At 34.9% G+C, this 24,326-nt stretch overlaps 1 protein-coding gene across 1 annotated transcript; it reads left to right on the forward strand.

Moving 5' to 3' along the window:
* Window positions 494-24,320, forward strand: LOC109841526 (serine/threonine-protein kinase TOUSLED). The gene is made up of 16 exons (XM_020410515.1): window positions 494-976; window positions 1,794-1,880; window positions 7,977-8,183; window positions 9,240-9,296; window positions 9,692-9,799; window positions 9,896-9,940; window positions 14,268-14,380; window positions 16,108-16,174; window positions 17,330-17,396; window positions 19,182-19,279; window positions 19,417-19,596; window positions 19,768-19,978; window positions 20,536-20,800; window positions 21,723-21,777; window positions 22,700-22,861; window positions 24,006-24,320. Exons 1-16 carry the CDS (start codon window positions 764-766, stop codon window positions 24,099-24,101), a joined length of 2,031 nt encoding a protein of 676 aa, XP_020266104.1. The 5' UTR covers window positions 494-763; the 3' UTR covers window positions 24,102-24,320.

Here is a 24,326-nt window from a genome sequence, read left to right on the forward strand (position 1 = left end):
GGGTATGATAGTAGAAGTGCCAATTATTAGGTGGAGATGGAGGAACCAAATAGAAATTAAGTTCCGAGCTTTGTAGATTTGGAAATAGAGGGAGGAAGAGACAAATGAAGGGGAGCGAGGAAGGGTGAGAGAGATCTGACTAATGAATTCTAATGTTGGTTTTGGGCTTTTAGTTTTTGGGTCCTTTAATAGCCCCGCCCAACCCAATTTACTCCATCCTAGAACTTGTACATGAATCTTTTTCTGTCTCAAAAGTCAAAATCCTAAATGCATTACATAAGATCTTCAATTTCACAGCTTTCAGTTACTCACGAAAAACCCTAAATACATCTCCCTTACTAAATAACCATATTAAACACAATATTCAATTCATAATGTAGAATACAATACAATTCAAATATAAAAAAAGCCCCCTCTTTAGAAAAAAGCCTGCCCATCCCTCGCCACCTCTCCTCAATTGCTAGCAAAACTGAATTAGGGCAACTCGCTTTGCTCTCAACCTCACATCGCAAAATAGAGTGAAAGAGAGAGAGAGAGAGAAAATAGTGAGAGAGTCCACTTTCACCATTTCCCAAAACACCCCTACTATCCTTCCCAAAAACGCCCCTAATTCCTTCCTCTCTTTCACCAGACTGCCGGTGCCGCGCGTTCTAGCCGGCCCGGCGCACGTTAGGCATCCCGTTCGTAATTTTTTCTAGGGTTTCTCTTGCGCTGAATTTCCTCTAGGGTTTTGTGGGGGGGGTTTCTTGATCCGATCTCAGCCATGCCGGATGACATTGTGTTGCATTTATCGAACTCGTCGAATCCATCAGATCCCTCGCTTCCATCGAAGCTTGCGAAGCTGGAAGCTCGAATGGCTGGCAAGAGCTCGTCGTCTTCTCCGGGGGTTCAGTCCTCGGCGTGGCAATCGATCACCTCGGTGAAGTTCGCAGCGGACGAGGAGCTGCCGGAATCTTCAAGCGATTCTGATGATGATGTGAGCTCCATTGCCTATGACATTTGAGTTTTTTTTGCAATTGTCTGGAAATTTCTGATATTTACCTCATTGTCTTACTTATGTGTTTATGATGGGCGCTTGCCTATGTTAATCTATCTCGAATTGCAAGTCTTTTTTAACTGAATCGATAGTAAAAATGAGGGATATTTATGTAAATGAGAGTACATGAAGATGAGGGATGAGAATAAACTAGAAATTTGTACATGGTCATCTACTTTTATGCATTGGTAGCTGATCAAGCCATAACTCCACAAGACGTGATGCATTCTTCATGATGTTTTCTTCAGGCTGACTCTTTGAGTTGAAAAGAAGGTCATGTTCTTTCCAAATAAGCTAGCAACTTGCCGTAGCTGCACTATTCTATCCAATTGCTATTCTTTTTGGGAGATAGATCTGTTAGAAATATAAAGTTCATTTTGAAATATTTCATGCAAGGATAACATGTGAAGTCCTGATATTATTGCTGTTATAGAATTTGTGAATAATGGTTATGACTGCAATTTGGCTATTGTCTAGTAAATTACTTGTTGCTTCATAATGCAAATTTAGATCTGGAGATCCACTCAATGTCATTGTTGTTTGAAAGGCCCATGGGTCTCATTCTTTTGTTGTGTGTTCAATTAGATGAGGCATTACTGTTTGTTGATTGCTGATTCGATCTAAGTTATTATAAGCAATGTACATTAGTTTGCTTCAGAGTTCAGATGAGGTGTCTGTAAATCCATTTAGAAGTTCCTATTATTGCTTATAAAGATGTATAGACACCTGATTTTGAATGTGCTTATCACCTGTTCAGAATGGCAGGGAATTTTTGATACAACACAATATTCAGAAAAGGCAAAAAATTCAAGAGGATGATCAAGCGACGCTACAAACTTATGAGGTGTGTTCTTTTGATACATGAAATTTTTGCTTGTTATAGTTTCCTGTTTCTGGTAGTGTCATGTCTTGCTGTATTAGTATTTGTCTGTAGTTTCTAGTTTGTAACTGTGTCACTATGACTAGACAGGCCCCGACTCGTCCAATAATCTGAAAACAATTTCGACATATGAATACAAAACTGTCAAAACATCTACCTCGAAGCTATGTACTGAGAAACTCCTGATGTTAAACATTTTGTTTCTTAAATGTAGACATTGTTTTTCTTTGGATGCCTACACGTAGTTGACAATTAATGATAAACCTCACTCTTGCAAAAATCCGAAACAATTTCGAAAATGAAAATATAAAAAGATCCTAGTTCACAGCTGTGTATTGACGTACTCCTGGTATTAAACATTTTAGTTCTTGAATTTAATCAAATTCAGTTTGTTTATGGTTTACATGTATATATGCAGTTTGGAATTAAATGGTGAAATTCCAATAACACAGTTCAAATTATGTATGGCATCTGACTAGTCATGCTTAATGCTGTTCATTTATCGTACAGTTTACTGATTACTGTGATTCTCTGTAGGACGGAATTTATTCTGCTTTTGCTTTTCAGCATTCACTATAAAAACAAATTAGCTGTCAACAAATTTTGTCCCTCTTTTACTCATCATGTAGGCATAATATACTGTTTCTGATAGTTGCTGGTGATATTCAACTATAAGCTAGCTACCACCGAGGGACAAATGTTTCCCTCATTGTTTTACTTACAATCAGAATTCAGATTCTGAAGTTACTGTCAGGCTAATATCTAGTGCTTAGTTGCAATTTCTAAATGAGAAAACTTTTGAAATTTTTTCAAAAGGAGAAGTTATCTATCTTATTCTGAAGTCCCTAGGAAAGTCATTGATTCACCACCACGAGTGAAGGTATAAATACCACAAATGTAGAGTACGAGTGGCGTTTCTCTCTCATTTCTTTGATTGGGTTATTGTAACTATTGGTTTTCTGCAGGGAAAACGTACCAAGTTGCTAGTGTAATGATAACACCTCTGAAAGTCCAACTGAGTTTTTGGAAATAGATTCTAGTTTTAATAACCATTTGATAGACTGTCTTCACTTGAAACGTGCGCCTTAATTCTCTGATAATGCTTGGAGTTAATGTGATTGTCTCGGTTCCTCTAATTAAAGTAATAAAAGTTCTAATGTTCTCTCTAAGTTATGAACTTAAGAGTCATTGCAAATACACGTGACCTTTTTGGGTCCATTTTGTAGTATAGATCTTGATTATCTTACATGGCCAACACTTTGATCTATCTCTAGGTTCTCGTCTATGAATACATGCACAATGTTTGGAACTGGAATTTGTGGTATTATTAATCAAGCCCAATTTCAAACAACAGAGCGTATCACATGTGATGTAAATATTAATCGTTGCTACGATAATAATTTTTCAGTTAAAGGAAAGTGTAACATGTAATGATAACATTAGGGATTGTTACTATGAGAATAAATCTTTAGTTATAGGAAGAAAATTTTCTTGTGATCTGTCTTCCAGATTTGTTCAAGCTTTCTCTAGTCCCTTTGCGTCAACAAACCCCTGTATTGCTTTCATTGTCAGAACAATTCATGGTTGAGCCAGTTTGTGTTTTTTTCCTCTTTATGCTTGAGTTAGACTCTGCAATGGAGCAATATGAAGTTCTCATGCATTGTGTAAATGCTTGAAATGATCAGAGTCACATGATTTGGCTTGGATAACTTATGCCCATTCAATCGTTTATCATAATTTGGAAGTATCAAAAGTGGTCCTTTATATATATATATATATATATATATATATATATATAATATATATATACACCACACACACACACACACACACACACCACAGCACATCACACACAACACAACAACACACACATATCAACACCCACACACACACAGCACACACACACACACACACACCACACACACACACACCCCCACCACACCACAACAAACACACTCACACACACTGAAGGGTTTCTCTATCAATTTGAAAATTAAAAATTTCATTTATCAAAACCAGTGTTGAAAATAACGCGTTTCGTAACGCAAAATAACGCTTAACGTAACGTAACGTTAGCTTAACGTTACGTAACGTTTGAAAATAACGCAAAGACAAAATAACGTAGGTTATTTTAGCTATAACGTAAGTTACGTAACGTAACGGCGTAACGTTTTATAACTTAGGTTATTTTGTCAATGGCTTAGATTGCTTTTAAAAGAAATGAACGGCTGTGATTGAGTTATAACTTAGGTTATTTTCCACCTCCCCTTCCCCTTTTCACGCCTTTTTCATGCCGCCCGCAGCTCCGCCTCCCCTTCCCCTTTTCACGCCCTTTTCACGCCGCCTTTTTCACGCCGCCCGCAGTTCCGCCTCCCCTTCCCATTTTCACTCCTTTTTCATGGATTCCAACCCAACCTAATAATTTCATACTTCATAGTTTATGGATCATTGGATCCTTTTTGGTTTCGAACTTGAAGTATTTTATGCTTTTGGATTGATTGTTAAGGCAAACATGGTTGATTTGGTGTGAAATTGTGATGATATATTGATTTGTGAAATTGAAAATTACGATGATTATTCATATTTTTTATTTTGAATGTTATATATCTATAAATTATTTAAATAATAATAAATTATTTAACCTACGTTACGCTATGCGTTATCGCTATTGTAACCTAACCGGAGGTAAACGTTACGCTATACGTTATCGCTATTTTCAACATTGATCAAAACCTTACACATTGTTGTCCAGATTTGTTAGGAGGCTTTGGTCTCATATTTTATGAGTCATTCCCTTTGTTTTTTGGTTGAGACAGTTTGTGTTTTTCCCTTTCTCTCTCTAGACTTGAGTTAGATTCTACGATGGAGCAATATGAAGTCATGCTATGTGTCCATGCTTGGAATGATCTAGAGGCACATGATTTCGCTTGAGTAACTTATGCCCATTCAATCATGTATCGTTATTTGGAAGTATTTAACAGTGGTTCTTTCTTTATACTGAGAGGCTTCTCTTCAACTTGGAATTAAAAATTGCATTTATCAAGACCTTACACATTGTTATCCAGATTTATCAGGAGGCTTGGGTGTCATATTTTATGTGTCATACCCTTTGTTTCTGCAACAGCCTCTAATTGAGCCTGAGGAAATGACTTGATATTTTATGTGTCATACCCTTTGTTTCTGCAACAGCCTCTAATTGAGCCTGAGGAAATGACTTGATCTTATCCTGCTTCACACTGCATTTTGTTTATCATATTTTATGTGTCATACCCTTTGTTTCTGCAACAGCCTCTAATTGAGCCTGAGGAAATGACTTGATCTTAGCCTGCTTCACACTGCATTATGTTTATCATGCATTTTAAATAATTTGATAATTCTAGCTCAGTAAAAAATTATATTCATGGGCCTCTTGTTTGGTTTACCTATGGTGATGCATTTACTGAGGTTCATCACAGTTAGACAATCCACTTAGTTACACTATGTATAATTTATTGGAAGATTATAATTTGTTTTGAGTAAAAGAGTTAATGGAATTGACGAGAATGTAGGATGATAGCTATATTTGGCATGAATGATAATTGCATAGATACCAATGGAGGAATATGAATGACTAATGAGGAGGTCAATTCTCCACTCCCAAAGCCTATAAGAAAAGGATCCAAAACCTGTTTCTCTTTCTCGAGGAATTTTTTTTCTTGAGCTGTCTGTAGAATTTTGAAAATGGACATCATACCAGGAATTTACCTTTCAAAGTTTTAAATGGAAAATTGTGCCCTTTACGATAAAGTATATTTTGCATCTTCCTGTTACCCCACCGTTTTTTGTTATCATTCAGGATCACACTTCATGCAGTTTCATTTATGCTTTACTAACTAAATTACTTTTGTTTAAGTATCGTTTCACTTTCTGTTATGCTCTTTGGGTGAATGTTATATCCAACTATATTTCATCCTAGAAAGAATATAGAAAAGGACGAGTTCTATGTTCCTACTAACAACCTAAACATTTTGGATACATCTCAAACTCCATAAATCTAGACGACCTTTATTTCATTTAGCATGGGCATACTTGTTGATTAAAAAAAAGCAACTCTTGATAGTATTTCTTGAAAGTGCTCTGATACCAATTGAAAGCATCCTAATGCCACTAGGAAGGAACCCTAGAGGGGGGTGAATAGGGTTTACGCTAATCTAATCTGATTTATGCCAAATTAAAACTAATTAACAATATATCCTAGCAAGAATGATATTCAACAAGATATGAGCAAGGATATGTATAAACTAACACAAGGGTAAAGTAAACAATAACCAAACAAGAGTGATAGTGCGCAAATAAACAATGTAAACACACAATATGATCACGGAGTTCGGACATTTCGTCCTACGTCTCCGCTCCCCATTCCCGGGGAGAAATCCACTATTTACACCACACATGTATGTTTAGGAATTACAATCTCTCTCTAGGCATTACGACCTACCCCACTCCTATTGGGACGACTCCGTCTCACCACACTCCTCTTGGTGTACTAGTGTATTACAAGGTGAACCTTACAATTTAGGCACTCAACAAATGATTGTTCTTTAAACAATGTAAGAACTCAATTAAGCACAACTCAAAGTTACAATCTCTCACAACCCCAATTATACTATGTATGAAATACTATAAGCTCAAGTGAGTGTGTGTAACAATAAGATTCAATAAAACAAACTAAACTCAAATAAATCTAGCTTATGGAAATTATGAACAAAATAATAAATAGCTAGAAATAGAGTTTAGAAAAACTTCTCTATAGATAACAAGAGAGAGAGAGAGAAGACTGAATGCTTAAACACCAAAGGATGATCTCCACTTGCTCTTGTGAAAGTTTCTTCACAAACAAAACTTTTAAACAAACTTAAACCCTTTAAACAAAACTTGTAAACTCTGTTAAAACTTTTTCTCTTCTTAGTAATGAACTGAGGATATGTGGGGGTATTTATAGGAAACCCCAAAGCCAAGAGAAAACCAACAAAACCAATAAAAAGACAAAAAAAAACAGGAAGCTGGAATAACTAGCCGTTGGGCCGTCAGTCGATTGATACTGTTCATCAGTCGACTGATGAGCTGATCGTTATAGGCCAGCAACACATCATCAGTCGACTGATGAACTCGTCAGTCGACCAATGACCTCGTCCAGTCGACCAATGGCCTCATCAGTCGACTGATCAGTCGACTGAAACAAAACAGAAACTTTTTGACATTCCAGACGATTTCTTCAGTCGACACATCAGTCGACTGATAACAGGTTATCAGCCTGTTTTGAAACAGAAATCTGATTTTTAAACCTTTTTAAAAATAACAAATAAAATCAAAAAATATAAAACTTTGGGAAATGATTGTAGACATGATAATACACATGTTACAAAAACTGATTTTCAAAAATCACCTTCTAAATGTGAAAACTCTTCATTTTTCAAATATGTTCAAAAACATGAAAACTAAACATACATGTTTTTGACATTTGACTTAATAAACTTTTGAAACTTTGTGAAATGTTTTTATAGACTTGATAAACTATGTATAAAGTGATGTTGAAATCTATAAACTAATAAAATAATATTTTATCAAAAACACCTATATTTTGATAAAATCAACAAATACGTGTGTGTGAATAATATGAGCTTAAAACATTAACACACAAGTATAAACCTATACTATAAACACTATAAACTATATACCCAAGCTTGATGAAGGTCTTCAATGAGCTCGACTTGGTAAACATGTGGATAAAGCTTGAACTTGGATCTTCAACTTGAATTGCATAGGCTTCATACCATAATTCCGCCAACCTTAATTGGATATGATCGTTGAAGCTCAGTTTCATCCATCCTCCAACCTATTGTTTGTCTAGAATAAATAAGAAAACACAAACACTAGACAAATAACATTACTGGTAAATTGTTTGTTAAACATTATCAGAACAAAAGGACCCAACATTTCTGAAGTATTTTAATGTAGGCTTAATTTGCAAAATCACCCACTGTTCAATTGCTGAAATTTGCTTATTAATAAAATGCCCAGGGAGTAGCAGATGGAAGGATAAAGGTTCAAGATGCTATTGACCTAAAGCCAAGTTTGGATGACTCAAATAAGAAGAGACAAGGTCGTGGTAGGGGTCGCTCCGTAACAGGTAGGGGCCGTGGTTCCAAGGCTTCTGATCATATGCGCTCAATATCTTCTTCAATAGTTTCGCAATCAAATGGCCATCATGAGAGTTTAGTACACAAGGTATGCATTTACCAAATGTGAAGGTTCTATTCTAGCTTATTGGTTCTGTTTTCTTATTACTAGTGTTCGTATTCTGCGCAATAAGAAAAGAAATAGTCAAAATATTGGTCTATCATGTTCTCATTTATGAAAAAAATTGTCATATTCATCTCCCTTATGATGGTTCCTTACTTTTATTTATGTTGATTAGTCAAAGATTTAAGAGTGATATATGCATTTGATCACTTCGCAAGAACTCATGCATTGTCTAAGTCGTTAATGTGGTATTTCTGTTAGAATGATCTCCATCGCCTGTGATATGCTAACTATTTTGATTTAATCCTTAAACATAAGTCTTTTCCCTTTTCTATAGAGTATCCTTTGCTAAAACAAAGGGCTGGTAAAAGCATGAGTAGTAAGAAATTTAAGTGATATGCGTAATGGGAGCACCACAAAATCCATGAGCCATAAAACATTGTTTACTTGAATACTTTTTAATAAAATGGTAATATATGTATAAAATACATATAGTATATATGTTTGTATTTTGAAAAAAAAAGGTATAGTACAGGTGATAATTCATTTTGCAAATTAGCTGCTAAGAGAGACAAATTGTGAGACTCGTTTTAATGATCACATCAGAGTAGCTGGACCTCATCATTCCATTTCTTGGTAGCCCATTTTGCTAAAGAAGGTGGCTGCTCATAAGCAGTATCCCTACGTATATGCACACAATGAGATTGAGCCACATTAAAATATTGGTTTAGCCTGCTATGTTGTTCTCCAACTTCAACTTGCACCTTATTCAATGCATTCAGCTTCAAATTTAGCTCATTTTAGTTCATTGTGTGAGATAGTTTGACAAAAAGAATTGGAACAATGTTTTCATAGTATCATGCTTTAACTTTGTGTACTAGTCTTGTAAGCGTCTGAAAAGAACTCTTATCAGAGAAAAACCTTTATTAACCCTTTTTATAATTTTCTTTTTCCGTTTCTATTTTCACTACTTTTCTTTTTTTTCCCCTTTTGTTTTTGTCTTTTCTTTATTGCATTTGAAAAGATTGTCATTCTTTTTAGGACGTACGGTCGAGAGAGCAACTTAGCAATGATGAAAGGGCACCAGCATCCTTACAGGTATAAAATATTGTTTCATTTTTCTTTCAACATGATGTCTAGTGATGTATGTTCTTCTATGCTATAGGTTACATGTACCTTTCTGTTCGCTTGCTGGAACATTTTTATTGTTTACCGACCTACATCAGCACATTTTGTGCGCTACTTGAATTGTTTTAATTTTCGTGCACATATGTATAGTATCACATATATATTCTGTGGAGACCAACACAACTACCTCCTTATCTTTTGATGCATATCTTGTTGGATCCACATTCATGTAGGATAGTATGATATCTTGATAGTTGACACTGCATTGGATAGGTCTAAGAGAGTGTTTGGACTCTACATATTCACTATTCAGCCTTTTTCACTTTATATATTTTTTCAATGAATGTCTCATGTGCTGAAATTAGGAAGAGATATCAGTATTGCGTGGAAAAATTGCATCATTGGAGGAGGACCTCAGTAAATCAAGGCAAGAAACAACTGAACATCAGCAACTCTGCCGTCAGTTAGAGAAGGTAAAAGTGATATATCAGTTGATGTTGATAACTCTGCTGGCTTAGATAATACATTGCAGCTGTAAATGATCTAGTTGCATTCTTCCCATGTAACAGGAGTTGAAAGACCTTAAAGAGCATGACCATCTAATGAAGACAAAGGTTGCATTTCTCTCAGTTTATTTGTTAACATAATATAGTTACTTTTCCTTTACTCTGTTTTAATTGGGCATTAATCCAACACAACTGATTGTCTGAAAGAATCAGTAAACTGTAACGAAAAGAGTGCTCTCTTCGAGGTATACTTGTGTATATGTATTGCGATATATAAACTGGTTTATCAACAAATAATTTTGCATCCAATTGCAAGGCTGTTAACTTTCCTGTAATTATATAGATGGAATAATTATTGCAGCCTAGGGAAGCAATAAGTGATTAAACATGTGAATTTACATTAAATGACGGAATTATGCAGTCAGTGATGAAGGTATGTTGCATCTTAAGAGAAAAAGATCTCAATGTTGAAGTCTTGGAAGTTGGAAGAATATCCAGTGAAGACATTATGGAATGGACATATTTGGCATGCACCTATTTAAACAATTGCCAGTTAGTCTTGTGTTAATATTTCTGTTGTATGTTTATTTCCATGCACTTATGTTAGTGTTAAGTCAGGATCACTCATGCTGAGTGGTTTGACAAAGTGCTAACTGCTAAAGAATCTCAAACTTGCCAAAGGCATTAAGTAAGAAGCAGCTTGGAAAGCGTTTTAATGATTGCTCTATTAGTGTTTGAAGGAATTCTATATTTCGCTGTATGCTTCAGGATCTAGTTTTCTCCAGGAATTAAGGAATGAAATAAAATATATTTATTTATTTTATTTTTTCCGGGTAGGAGTGGAGGATGGGGGGAATTTTTCCGACCATGGGATGCTTAAGAGAAGGGGGAAAGATTGTTTCCTAACCTTTTAAAAGTTTTAATTGTGTTTACTCAGCAATGATATATTTTATGGAACTTTCCTAAATGCTTCTCAGGGTAATTTGTGGGCCATGGTTATTCATTTGAAGGAACCCTAAATTTAGGAAGACATGAAAGACGATTAAAACGACTAGATAACAAGTTAGTGTTGCATAATGAGAGAAATTTGATTATGGATTCTGGAGTTGATTGATCTAGGAAACAGCGCCTTGGCAAATCTTGGTTCATTGATGCAAGAAGAAAATCATTTAATGCAAGAGTAAAAATTAACATTCAACCATTGAGATATTGCTTAAGTTCAGGCTCGGGTGTCATGGTTGTAATATTTGGTTCTTTCTCTATTTCTTAGGATAAAGAAGTAGTTCCAGTCATTTTGGTCAATGGAAGAACTCTGATCTCTTCTCTACCCATTCAGAATTTATTCATCTAAGCGTGACCCACCAGTCAACTTCTAAGTTTCAAGATAGCTTTGTAGCTATGTTAGTGAACTTCACTACTCGATCCGTTTCCACGCATTTCAAAGAACTTTACTACTTGCATGATGATGTAATTTTGTTTATTTTTTTACTAAATGGATTACCAATTTTAAGTTCAAAAGTAGAAAGTCATGACATTTGTATATCTCAAATTAATTGCATGCAGAACACCTGGTTCCATGATCAAAAACATGCTTTATTTTTTTCTCTCCTTTTTTATTTTTCATAGCTCTAGATGCCATCACAGTCTGGTCTAATAATCAGTAATGGCAACTTAATTAATTTGTAATCTACATTATCTAGAAATATATAGGAACAGTTCGAAATGCTAGTCTATGTGGAATTTTAGGAAAATTATGAGGCTAATAGAAAAATCTAGACATTAATATGTTGGAAAATATGGTCGAATCGAGGAAGTTTTCCATAGACCCATTGGGAGATTCTGAAGTTTGGAGGAAGATTTGAATTCGTTCAGGAGTTGTCTTTCCATTCATTAATCTACTTTATAGGCAATTTAACATTGATTGGTCACTAATCTACATTATGGGCAATTCAAGGTTGATTGGTATTTTAGTGTTGACGCAACTTCATCAATAGCACATGGAAATTTTAAGCTAAATTAGGTGCATTGAGTGTTTTCATGAGCATTGAGAATAGACTATAGAGAAACAAAATGCTTATTGAAGATGAACCTCTGAAACATTATAGAGTGATGGATGGAACTGAAGAAACAAGGTCATAATATAATGGATTAAAATCATCACATGAGAACTCACGGAGGTCTTTATATGAAGCTCTTTACTTGATATATACTACAGAAACTTTTGAACACATTTCGTAGTATAGTTTTGCGGTCACAACAATGAGGTCAAGCATGTTCATCTAAGAACTGGGAATGTCAGACTGGACATGGCATGAATCAGCACATTAAACAAAACAAATTTGAGTTTGAACATGCGATAGAGTGATGGTTGTTCAACATGGGTGCTTAGCAGTTGAATTCAAATAAGTGTCCTTGCGACATAGATGCACTGTATGATTCAACTTACTTGACCTGTATTGGTAATATGATCATTTTGAACAGTTTTTGGCCAATATTAGGAAGTTCAGGATATGTATCCGTGAATTTCTGTTCTGGAATATGGTAGGAGCTATGAAGTGTACCATTTGGTATGAATCATGGAAAATCCACATTGGGAAAGGTGTTAGACTTCTAACATTAAGAGGGTGTTTGAGGGGGGCTTATCGTTAGAAGCTGTTTAGGATAGGTTAGCTTTTCGCTTTTCATGACAAAATATTTATAAAAATTGTATATGTAGAAAAGTCATTTACTTCGTCAAACCTAGGCTAATTTAGGTCAGCTTATGAGCTAGTTTTTTATAAGATGAAGAATTCTACCTTTTTCCGATGCAACTTAAAAGCTTGCTTGTTTGTGATTTACCAAAGGGTTAGATATGTATGTGCTAATTGACCGAAAAATAACCCTCCCAAATACCCCCTAAATCTGTGTGCTTTGGTCCCTTTTCTCTTGGAGGTGGCATCAGATTTAGTTGTAATGCTAATAATTGTTTGAGATCTTTCTGTATGACATGGATGAAGACCCTGATGTTACTATCCACACCTTAAATAACCTCATTTTGCGTGTTTTGTACTGCATACTTTCTTAGTTGCTTGATAACACGTTCCAGAAAATGCATATTTCCTTGGTAAACGGAAGAATCTTATTCATAGATCCAATGGCCAGTGAAAGAATTTATGATTTAATTTGCAACCAATTAAACCTTCTTCATTTGAGAGCTTTAACTAGCTTATGTTAGTTTAACCCGCGATAATGATGAATACCGCATCTGGTTCCTTAAGCCATTATTGTTTTTTAAAAAACTGGGAACGACATAATGATCTCTCTCTAGCTAATAATACAAATTATTAGTTACCAAAAATTGGTTTTACGATCTTTGAAAAGTCTTTAGCATATTAATGTTCTTCATCGACATCTATTCTGATATGGTAGTAAAATGGATGTCAAGTGTCTTGTATAACAGAAAAGAATGCACATCATCTTGTTTCTCAGGTAGATTTCTGTTGATACTGTGTAACTGCAATGATACTGTTGAGATGGATGCACTGCTATATGAGAACGAAAAAAGAAAGAAAATGAAATGAGTGCATTTATAGAAACTGGGTTTGGAGGTAGCATATATCAAGACTATGACACGGAAAAATCATTTTGAAGTTCTGAAGCTTGCACGGCAAAGACCAGTTCATTTGGCGCACAGGATAAGTTTTAAATCATATCTGTAGGTTTCAGTAGAAAGGGAGATAGGTCTAAACGAACTTGGGTTCAGTTTTCAAAGAAAGTTTTGGAGGCTGCCAAGTAAACCAAATTTTTTCATAATCATAACGAGCTGAATCAAGAGGAAGGATACAGCTGACTCCAGAGAATTGAAATAAAGTGATTTTCTTGTTGATTTCGTTAGATGAGCATCACTATCCTGGCTATCCCCTGACAAAGGCAGACTATCTCTTTGTCCTATGTTTCAATGTATTTTGTTGAGTGATGTCAACTCCAGCCTGTGCATGTCAAAGTTCTATGATAATGGGAATATTTTAAGTTTGTAATATTAGAGTATCATGCATAAGATTTTGTTTCAACCAGATGCTGTACCTTGAATATAAATTGTAAAGTTTGTCCAACTTAGGAAGGTATATAATGTAATCAAGACTACTGGAAACGGTTCCAGTTCTGCCTTCTCTTCAGGATTTCCATTTATTTTGACTTTCTCGGAGCTTGCGACGTGGATTCTTACATCTCGTCAGGATTCTTAACATAACTATATATCCTAATTTTCTTTTTAGTTTTTTAAAAAGAACATGAGTAACTTTTATTTGTCTATTTAATAAGCTCATTTTGATGTTTCCATGTAGTTAGGTTGATGTACTATTATCTGACGTCCTTGTGGTATAAAATTTGTCAAAATTTATTGTACGCTGCTTCATATATTTCTAACATAATTTGGTTTTTATGTATACAAATGCAGCGAATTAAAGTACTATCAGATCTATTGATATCTGTTTCAAAAGCAGAGAGGCAAGAAGCAAGAACACGAGTACGGCAAGAATCTCTGAGGCTCGGCAATGTTGGAGTTATCAGGTACTTTCTTAATCCTTGCATTTTTATCTTTTGGCTGGAAATTTGTACCAAACGGGCTTTACGGCATAGCATGATTGCAAACCTTCAATAAGAAGGACATGTTAACCTTAGTGGAATGTGAAAGCAATTAGTGCAGTTCTCTACATACATTGCCTCCATTATGTTGTCGGATGATGCGTCAGCTTTTTTTCTTCCATTTATATTACACGGATATTACATAGACATAACCCAATATCCTTGTTAAAATTAGATAGCAAGTTTCTGCATTTCTTGCCTGCTAAATAATACAAGCAAAATAGCTCAACCCTTTGGATTCTTCTATGTGGAATTGCTAAAGGTTGTTAGGCTTCAGAAAAGGCATGTCGCTGCTCAAGTTCGAACACAAACTTCTAGATTAAGCCTATACATGAGAAATATCAGACGTGTCTGAGAAGTGTTTGACAGCTGTCCTAAATTATAAACTATACTATATGATCGAGGGCACATTTGAGAACTATCCTACTTGTATCTGAGGAGTGTCCAAAAGGTTTTGGTTTCTGATGTGTGTTAACTTGTCTGAGATCTACAAATCTTCATGATAGATGAATCCATACTACATAGATTTCATCATCTTGAAGACTCGAAAAACTTTTTTTATTTTTTGACAGCATTATAGATATCAGTATACTTTACAAGCTTTTAGGGTAGAAAGTTAAAAAAATACTCTACCAGGCATGAAATTTCTGGAGGAAGTTTGATTAGCTTCTAGTGGAGGAACTTTTCTTACCTTGAGGTTTCAGTCAACTCAAAGGAATTTGTCAGTAGAAACTGTGAAATTGTGATCAGAAACCAGAAGCTTGCTACATAACTACTTCTCTGAGCATAAATCTTTGATATAGGCTCTCGAATTCATTTACACCACCTCAAGCAAGTATCAATTTGTGAATCTAGTCAAACCTCCATAGTTCTTCGGCACTTAAAAACGCACCTTATCTTTTATCATAATGAATATCTGTCCACTTGCTTTACGACACCTCAGTAACTATTGTGCTAGTCACATATTCTATTTGCATGCTTCTTTCAAACATTAGAATAAAACTGCCTTGCTTACTACAACGCCTTGCAGTTAATGAGCTTACATTTAATCTGGATGAGGCAATTTGATCTAGAAGGTAGTCTATACTGAGGCTTCTGCACCACCATGATCTATTACTATTGAGAATAAGCTATATAACTCTCCATATGGTTTGAGGCAGGCAGGCATAAACACCTAGCTTTTAATTTATCTTCAAATGTTCTGTTTATGTATTATCTGCAATATGTTCCATAATCAAGCATTGCCAATCTGAAGTTTTATCTTTGATCATCACCATCGAAATAGTTCTTATCAATATTTGGGTTATTGCTGGTCTGCAAGATAAATTGACATTCCAGATCTCACTTTTTTGCATGATCAACGTTGACATTCATTTCTTAAGTATCATGTAGAAGAAATCATGCTACATGAAGACTAAACTAGGAGTCAATGCATTATGAATCATGCTGTAAGTTAGTATGAACTGCATAGTATAATATGCTATTAAGCGTCACATCCAAACCCCAAACCAATGCCTTGCTTCTGCAGTCATATGTAAACACACACATGGACACATGCACATGCAACCATTCCAATTGGAATGTGCTGACATTACTGACATGATTCCCATATTCTTCTTCCTTATTTTATCTATTACATGTGACATGTACAGAGCTGGAACTGTAATATCTGAGACATGGGAAGATGGACAGACGCTGAAGGATATTAATGCTCATCTTGTAAGTTATTCATCACAATTATTTCTACTTCATATCGCATGGCAACTCACTCGCAGAGGTGTGGACTTTTAACTGTGTTGTGTTTCATTACCCAAAATTTAAAATGGTTCAGATGTAGGTCCTTTGTAATGATTGCTGGATTCCTTGTTGCCATGTTCATTAGCCGTAAGCATAAAAGTGGAATCATGAATCATAAAGTAGTGATAGTTCTTGTGTTGGTTCTTATATTTCTTTTACATAGATGTGTAAGCTCTTAGAAAAAAATGTTATCAATATGAAAGCACTTTAGAATGTACAGAGATATAGGATTCCAATTCCACCTGCATCAATTTAACACTTATTGCCCAGCAAAAAATGTTTTTTGATTATTACACATTGCTTCCTTTTTTATGTAGAGAATCCTCTAACATGAACTTGACTCTTTTGGAAAGTCAAAGTAAATGAGAATAAGTTAGCATAAATAAATAAACATACTTAACTTGCAAATAATGAGGTTTGAGCCTGATACCTACGGAAAACCAAATTTAATAGAATGTAAGGAAACTCTTTACCCAAGAATATAAATCGATTGTGAGCTAACAATATAAATCAAACAGACTTAGTACTTAATCTAGACGTGGTTTTTGTTTAAGAATAGAAAGGCTTGCTATGCATGTTTTTTATCTTATCTATTTAAAATGCATATGAGCTATCCGATAGACGAAGCATATTTTCCACTATAACCACAAATGGAAACTTCATTTTTATACAATCTGAACTTACTTGGTGTGCTATATTCAATGAACTTCCAGATTCATGTAGAGGATAGACACACCAACAATATAGACACGACAACAATCAATCACCATCTGCATCTACATACTCAATTATAAATTTTACATAACTTAATTATGTAAGTAGTTGCTGAAATGTCAAAAATTTAATAACATCGATTGGTGGAAAAAAAAAATACTTGAACTGCAGTTATGGGAGTAGAGGTCTTAAATTAATTCCTCCAACTGCTTTGGCTTGTTTGTTTTTGTATGACTAAAAAGTACTGCTCCGTAGAAATCAAAGCTCTGATACTCTCTGTATTTGTTGTGCTCCTTCCATATCGTTATATTTCTTTTCTTTTCAACACTAATATGTGATTACGAGATCTTGTTTCTTATCTAGAAATCTTTGCTGGAGACAAAGGAGACCATTGAAAGACACAGAAAATCGCTTAAAAAGCGACAATCTGGTACAGTTATTCACTCTCCTGATCCACAATCATTTCCCAAGTCTATTCTTTTTGGGTGCAACATTAAATGGTAATAGTGATTAATCTGGATTGCTGTATTCTATTTTTGAGTATGTGAATATCGAAGAGACCCACCTTTTGGCAACTGTGGAACTTTCCTGTTTAGACGGAAAAAATGTGTTTCATAAATTCTGGTTAAAAAGCAGTGACTTTCTTGGATTGTATTCACCAGGGTACTAGTTGGTCCTTTGTAGCATTCAATATCAAGAGGTCTATATAAACATATTCATAAATCATCTACACGCACAGGCAAATTTATGCTTCCATATTAGGTTTATGAATTTGATACCACTGCACAATAGGCTAATGACATATTTACATATGGGAAATTTCTTTCTGTTGATATGGTTGCCTCTTATTCGTCTTTAATGCTTATGCACACTAATATGGCAGTAAATTCATCAAAGGTTGAGAGGCCTATGGCGATCAGTTATATAGTTCTAGAAGTTATTTTATATTGTGTTTTTCCAGCTTTGTTAATCTAGTAGTTCATACTTTATGTACCTTGGACCCAAATCAATTATGAATTTACGATCAATATCTCTAACTGAACTATGTACTGCCAGATCATGCTAAAGTGTAAAATATGTGTATTATTATGAATGCTTATGTCAGACATGCCAAAACAGACTTTGACAATTCCTCACTACTCAGATGTGTTAGGACTTACTCGAACGTGTTTCAATTTGGAACACTTGTTTGCAATTCTTGGACACATTTCACATTTCTGTCCTGTTTCTCCTACTTGGAGCATACAAATGGCTAGGAGTCTGACCGGGAAGCCTAGGGGAAATGTCTGCTGGTTGCTTTTCTTATTTAAGTGCCTAGTTCGTCTACAACATTCCTGATTTACAATGTTGTTTGACGTCTAGGTGGCAAATACTTGGCACAATTATTATTATTATGCTTATTATCTGTATACTTCCATGGGTGAGAAATGATATTTTCATGCAAAGGGTTTGGTAATGCTATATTCCTCATTATTCTCTGTGGCATACTTCGATTTGATTGTTGTGATATGATTGGCGTACAGGGTTTCAAGTGGTGAGCTTACAGATATAACTGTAGCCTAGCCTTGATGACTAGTTTGTTCCCGATATTTAGCCTGATTATTGATAGTAAACTTCTCAACAAATCTTAGGAAATGAGGTTTGAGTCTGAATAAGTATGCTCCAACTATTAGGTTATATTGTGCAAGTATTAATAGTAGGGAGGCAAGTATGGTTCTACAAGCTAGACAGGTATGCAAAATCCGAATATTGTAGTCATGTGACCATTCCAACTTTGTGATTATAAACTGACGAATGTGTGTTAACATAACTGTCTCCGTAACTATGCTTCAAATTTGAAATTGTGCTTTAGGTTCTCAAAACGTAAGAGCTATACACACTGGTTAGATCAGATCATTAGCCGCTAGATACTCAGAACGAAGATGTTAAAATGTTCCATTAATGACTTTTAAAATGAAATTCAGTTGGCCTAATTTTTCTTACCATTGTCTTCTTATGGTTCAAAATCTTCCAATATATGAGAACGTGGTTAGTATGCCACCCGTGTTTGTTGACCACATTCCAGGATTATGTAATATCCACGCAAAAACTTAACTGGTTTCAACAATGTTTCTGTACTGTAAATGTTATACTTACTTGCAAATCTTACATCGGCTTCTTTGTTGTAAATCAATATTGATTTCATCTTTATATATGGTTTTTTTCTTGTTGGTAGATAAGGGCGATGGAAATGATGTTGAAAGTGGCATGTCTGAAGAAGATTTTCTTATTCAGGATGAAATTTGTAAATCTCGTTTGGCAAGCATCAAAAAGGTGTGTTCCTTTTTTTAAGAGTATCTTGTTATCATGGGCTTTGTGGAAATAGAAATTTTAATGCAATTGAGAGCCCTGATATTTTATCTTTTCACTTGTATGTAGTCAGATTTGTTTCTTTTTTCTCTTTGGTACAGGAAGAAGAAAACTGTCTTCGAGAAAGAGATCGTTATGAACTTGAAAAGGCAAGGTTGATACGTGAAATGAAACGCATACGCGATGAAGATGGGTCACGTTTCAACAATTTCCAGATTTTAAACCAGCGTTATGCACTATTGAATCTTCTTGGGAAGGGGGGCTTTAGTGAAGTTTACAAGGTAAATCCTTGCTGTGATACTATGTGAACTATTATGTTTAGACTGTAACAAATATAGCATAAGATCCCTCTTGGGGCTATTTCTATCAAATACTAGTTCTCTGTTTTGCCTTCATAGGCATGGTGACCATGTATTCTTTTGGAGTGATTTGAAGTGCAAACTTTCAAGCAGGCTTTTGACTTGGTAGAGCATAGATATGTTGCTTGCAAGCTCCATGGTTTGAATGCTCAATGGAGTGAACAGAAAAAGCAAAGTTACATACGCCATGCTGTTCGCGAATACAACATTCATAAGACCCTGGTGCATCCTCATATTGTTAGGCTATGGGACATCTTTGAGATTGACCACAATACATTCTGTACTGTCTTGGAGTATTGCAGCGGTATGAACATTTTCTGTATCGCTACATCTTCATTACCTTTTTTAAGCTGAGTTGAACTACGTCTGCATGTTCCTTGAAATTATTTTCTTGAGATTATTATATTTAATAATTTTCCTGATTAATAACTATTCTTTAGTTTATTTTTGTTTTTATTGCTTATGCATCTCAAAACCTGTCTTTTAATTTTTTTTAGCAAGACATGCATCATGAGAACTCTACCTAAATACAAATATCAATATCACTGTCATCTTAAACCATGGTTGCACGTTTTATTCTTTGTAATGAATCCAACCAGAAGTCTACTTTATCTTGGAGACTATATGCCAAAAGTGCACAATACCTATATCTATGATTATTGACCGAAGGCGAATGATTCCTCTTAGTATTCATAAGTTTTGCTAACTGTTGATTTTTACTACCAAATTTCTGAAAAGCATAGCATAACCATCTGAGCTGTAGGAGTTGCAATTCATATGCACTGTTTCATTTATAAAGTGTTTTGAACCAGGATTCATGCATAGATTCTAATTATACCCTTTTCTCTTCATTTAATTTAGGAAAAGATCTTGATGCCGTCCTTAAAGCAACACCTATTCTTTCAGAGAGGGAAGCTAGGATTATATTTGTTCAGATATTTCAAGGCCTTATATATATGAACAAGAGATCTCAAAAGATTATTCACTATGATTTGAAGCCTGGAAATGTTCTTTTTGATGAGGTTGGTGTTGCAAAAGTGACGGATTTTGGCCTTAGCAAGATAGTGGAAGATGATGTTGGATCCCAGGGTATGGAGCTAACTTCCCAGGGAGCTGGAACATATTGGTAAGATTATCAATTTCCATCAGTATTTTAGATTTGTTTCATTTGATTAGGGTACCATAATCCAACCATGGGAACTTAGCTATGGCATCTCAATTCGTATGAAATTCATCGGGCCGTTATTTTCTACACATAATAGTTAGCACATTCTATTTTGTGCCTATTTTACAAATCTTTTAGTTTATCTACATGAATCCTTTCCATTTAGTGTGATTAAAAATGTTTAGTGACTAAATTTAAATTTTTAATCATACGTTATTTGTATGTGAACCCCCTACATCATGGGTATTTGCAAAACTACCCCTCAAAATCATCATTTTTTTTAAAAACCTTCAAGTCATCAAATTGTTGAGGTAAACTTTAATTACTTTTTTCATATGTTTACATAGTTGTCACAAATTAGCCTGTCAAAGTTGATGGTTTGTCGATATCGGGGTAGTTTTTCCAAAATTGATGATTTGAGGGGTAGTTTTGCAGGCACACATGATTTAAGGGGTATATGTACGAAGTAACGCTTTTAATATTTGGAAGACAATACCAACTTAAACTTGCAAAATTGCCTTTGCTTCTATCAAATTGATTAACTTACAGTTCAGTGAGAATCAAAACACATGAAATTTTAAGTTAGAGATATTTGCATCCCCCCACCCCCTTCCAAAATAAAAAAAACTTTTTCTGTTATTATTTCCTCTGCGCGTATGTGTTTTATGGAGGTTTTTCTGTTATTATTTCCTGTGCGCGTATGTGTTTTATGGGGGTTCTCCCTATTCTTTTTCTGTTATTATTTCCTGTGCGTGTATGTGTTTTATGGAGGTAGATGGGAGATCCAGGGGTTGATTATATCAGAGGCTGTATATTGCTTAACTTTATCTAATCTACATGCTGGAGCCCCAGTTAGCTCTAATCGCAGTTGACAAACTTTCAGGTATCTACCTCCAGAATGTTTTGAGCTCAGCAAGACTCCCTTCATATCATCTAAGGTCTGTATCGTTTCATAACTTTCTGTTTTACATCCCTGCAGTTATGCCCAAATCATATGTTATATTCAAAACAGATTCTTCTTTTGCGTATTGAGATCCTGCTGTTGGAATGTCAAATACTCAGACCTGCACCAAGATGAAAAAAATGAGAGACACATTTAAAATCTCACCAGTCTTTTAGTTCATTTGATATCAAGAAAGGAAGCATGACATAATTTTCCAAAGATACTGGAACGGATCTATCTCTATGTTGAATAATAAGAAAGCCTCTGGTGTAAAGACCTCTAGTTTTTACTTACATCATCTTTTTTATGGTAATGATTGAAAATATACTTATATTTGCTTTGTTGTACTCTTATCCGTCAAACTTCTGTGGCACCTTTGCAGATTTCCAAAAGTGAGAATAGAGTTGCATTAATCTTCATGTATCATTTTTATGTTTTGTCATACACATTTTATTCTCTCTCTATGTATCATTTCATAATTTTCATTTATTTTCCTGCTTTGGCATGTCTAGATAATTATCATTCTTTAATGTTGACAGACAAATACATACGTATTCACTTTAATCATTTTGGTTGTTTTTGCAATTCAAATAATTTTGTGGTTTACTTTTGTTTCCTTCATAATCATTTATGTTTAAATTCATTTTGTTAGTTGTTAATGTTAAGCTTTTAAGCCTTGTAAATGAGCAAGCTCCAGAGCTTGACTTTGACTAGGCTAGCCTTCTGGTTTACTAGATCATAGAACCTAATTTATATATAGAAAATTATCATTTTTTTCTTTTGCTGAAAATGACAAAAGGTATTAAAACCAGATCATAGAATCTAATTTATATATAGAAACTTATCCTTTTTTTTTCTTTTGCTGAAAATGACAAAGGTAGTAAGTTTTGCGTGATTTTTTTTGTTTTTGAATTCAGGTTGATGTATGGTCAGCTGGGGTCATGTTATATCAAATGCTGTTTGGTAGACGCCCCTTTGGGCATGATCAGACCCAGGAGAGAATACTTCGTGAGGATACTATAATAAATGCTCGCAAGGTGGAATTTCCATCGAAGCCATCTGTCTCAAATGAGGCAAAGGTGAGTGAAATTGGTTCATATAAACCAGTTAGTTTAATTCTATACATGTTTCCACTGTTAAACATATCTAATACCTGACTGTAACATGCTGCATGTGCCATTTAGTTTTGGGAGTCTAATCTCTACAGTATTACTTTCTTCATTTCTATTTGTTATTTATTTCATTTTATTGGTTTTAAGTTTTAGGCTTCCACAAATTTGTAAAATATTTGAAGAAAATTTTATAGCTCTTCAAATATTGTTTAATTAATGGGCTTCGACAAGGTTTTACGGCTCGCACAAGATTTTAAAGTAACATCCATAAAGTTCAGTGTCTAAGACCCTTCATTTACTTAGCAACTTACCAAACACAAAACTCATTGAATAAACTTAACTGCTCAAATTAAATATATAATACTTGTAAAAAGGCAATGAAGTTAAATGCTCCGTTCGGTGACAAATCATGAGTTAAAGAACTTTGACGAGCTTATAAACAGTTCTGACAAATTGAGTTTGGAGAAGTTAAGCTGGGTTAAAGGGGCCCCCCAACCAGATTTTCACGTAACAACGACGACGACGACGACGACAGCAAAAAAAAGATGTTCTACATTAGTTTTCTAAAATATAACCAATTTGTGGAGTTATTTTCAGGCCCCCCAACCAGGTAAAGGGGCTAGGATGGCCTTTGAAAATCCTGGTTCCGGTGAAATAATAAGCCACCTGGGCAACCACATCACAACCTTTGAAATAATAAGCCACCTGCGCAACCACATCACAACCTTTATCCCAAAATTTTGGGCTCAGCTACCCGAAGCTTATTTTTGCACTGAATTCTGTTTAGGCTATCTTCTCTGTTAACTATTATCGTATCCGTCATAACTACTTTCGTCCAAGTTCTCTTAGGGTCAGCTCTAGTTCTGCTTGCTCAATAACTACAAACTTATCACTCTTCCAAACTCGCATGTTGAGTGGCTATTCTCACTCATTTTATTTGCAATACGAACAACGTCAGCCTTCTATGGATGCAAAGACGTATTATCCTTTCTCTTATTGTAATTGACAATTGTTCGTTATATGAATGTAACATCTGGTTTACCTTCCTTGCTTTTCTTTTTCCAGTTTAATAGTGATACTTGATAGAATGATCTCTCTTTGGTTTTCTCAGGAGTTGATTCGTCGGTGCTTGACGTACAATCAAGCTGAAAGGCCAGATGTTCTTACGCTTGCGCAAGAGCCCTACCTGTCATATGCTAAGAGATAATACAAAGTGAAAGAAGGTTCACTCATAACATATCTATACCTGTAGCTTAATAGGTGTATACATGGTCATATTTTTGTAAATTTTGTAAGTCTCAGCTATGCCCCCAAGTTTCAGCTATAAGAGAATCCTAGTTTTTTCTGTTCTTGCTTCTTGAAAGAACTCCAGTTTGTTGTTATTGTTGAGAATATCTACTTTTTCCCCCTTTGGTTATGGGGGGAAAGTGAA

Source organism: Asparagus officinalis, chromosome 1, assembly GCF_001876935.1.
Source record: "Asparagus officinalis chromosome 1, Aspof.V1, whole genome shotgun sequence".
NCBI lineage: Eukaryota > Viridiplantae > Streptophyta > Magnoliopsida > Asparagales > Asparagaceae > Asparagus > Asparagus officinalis.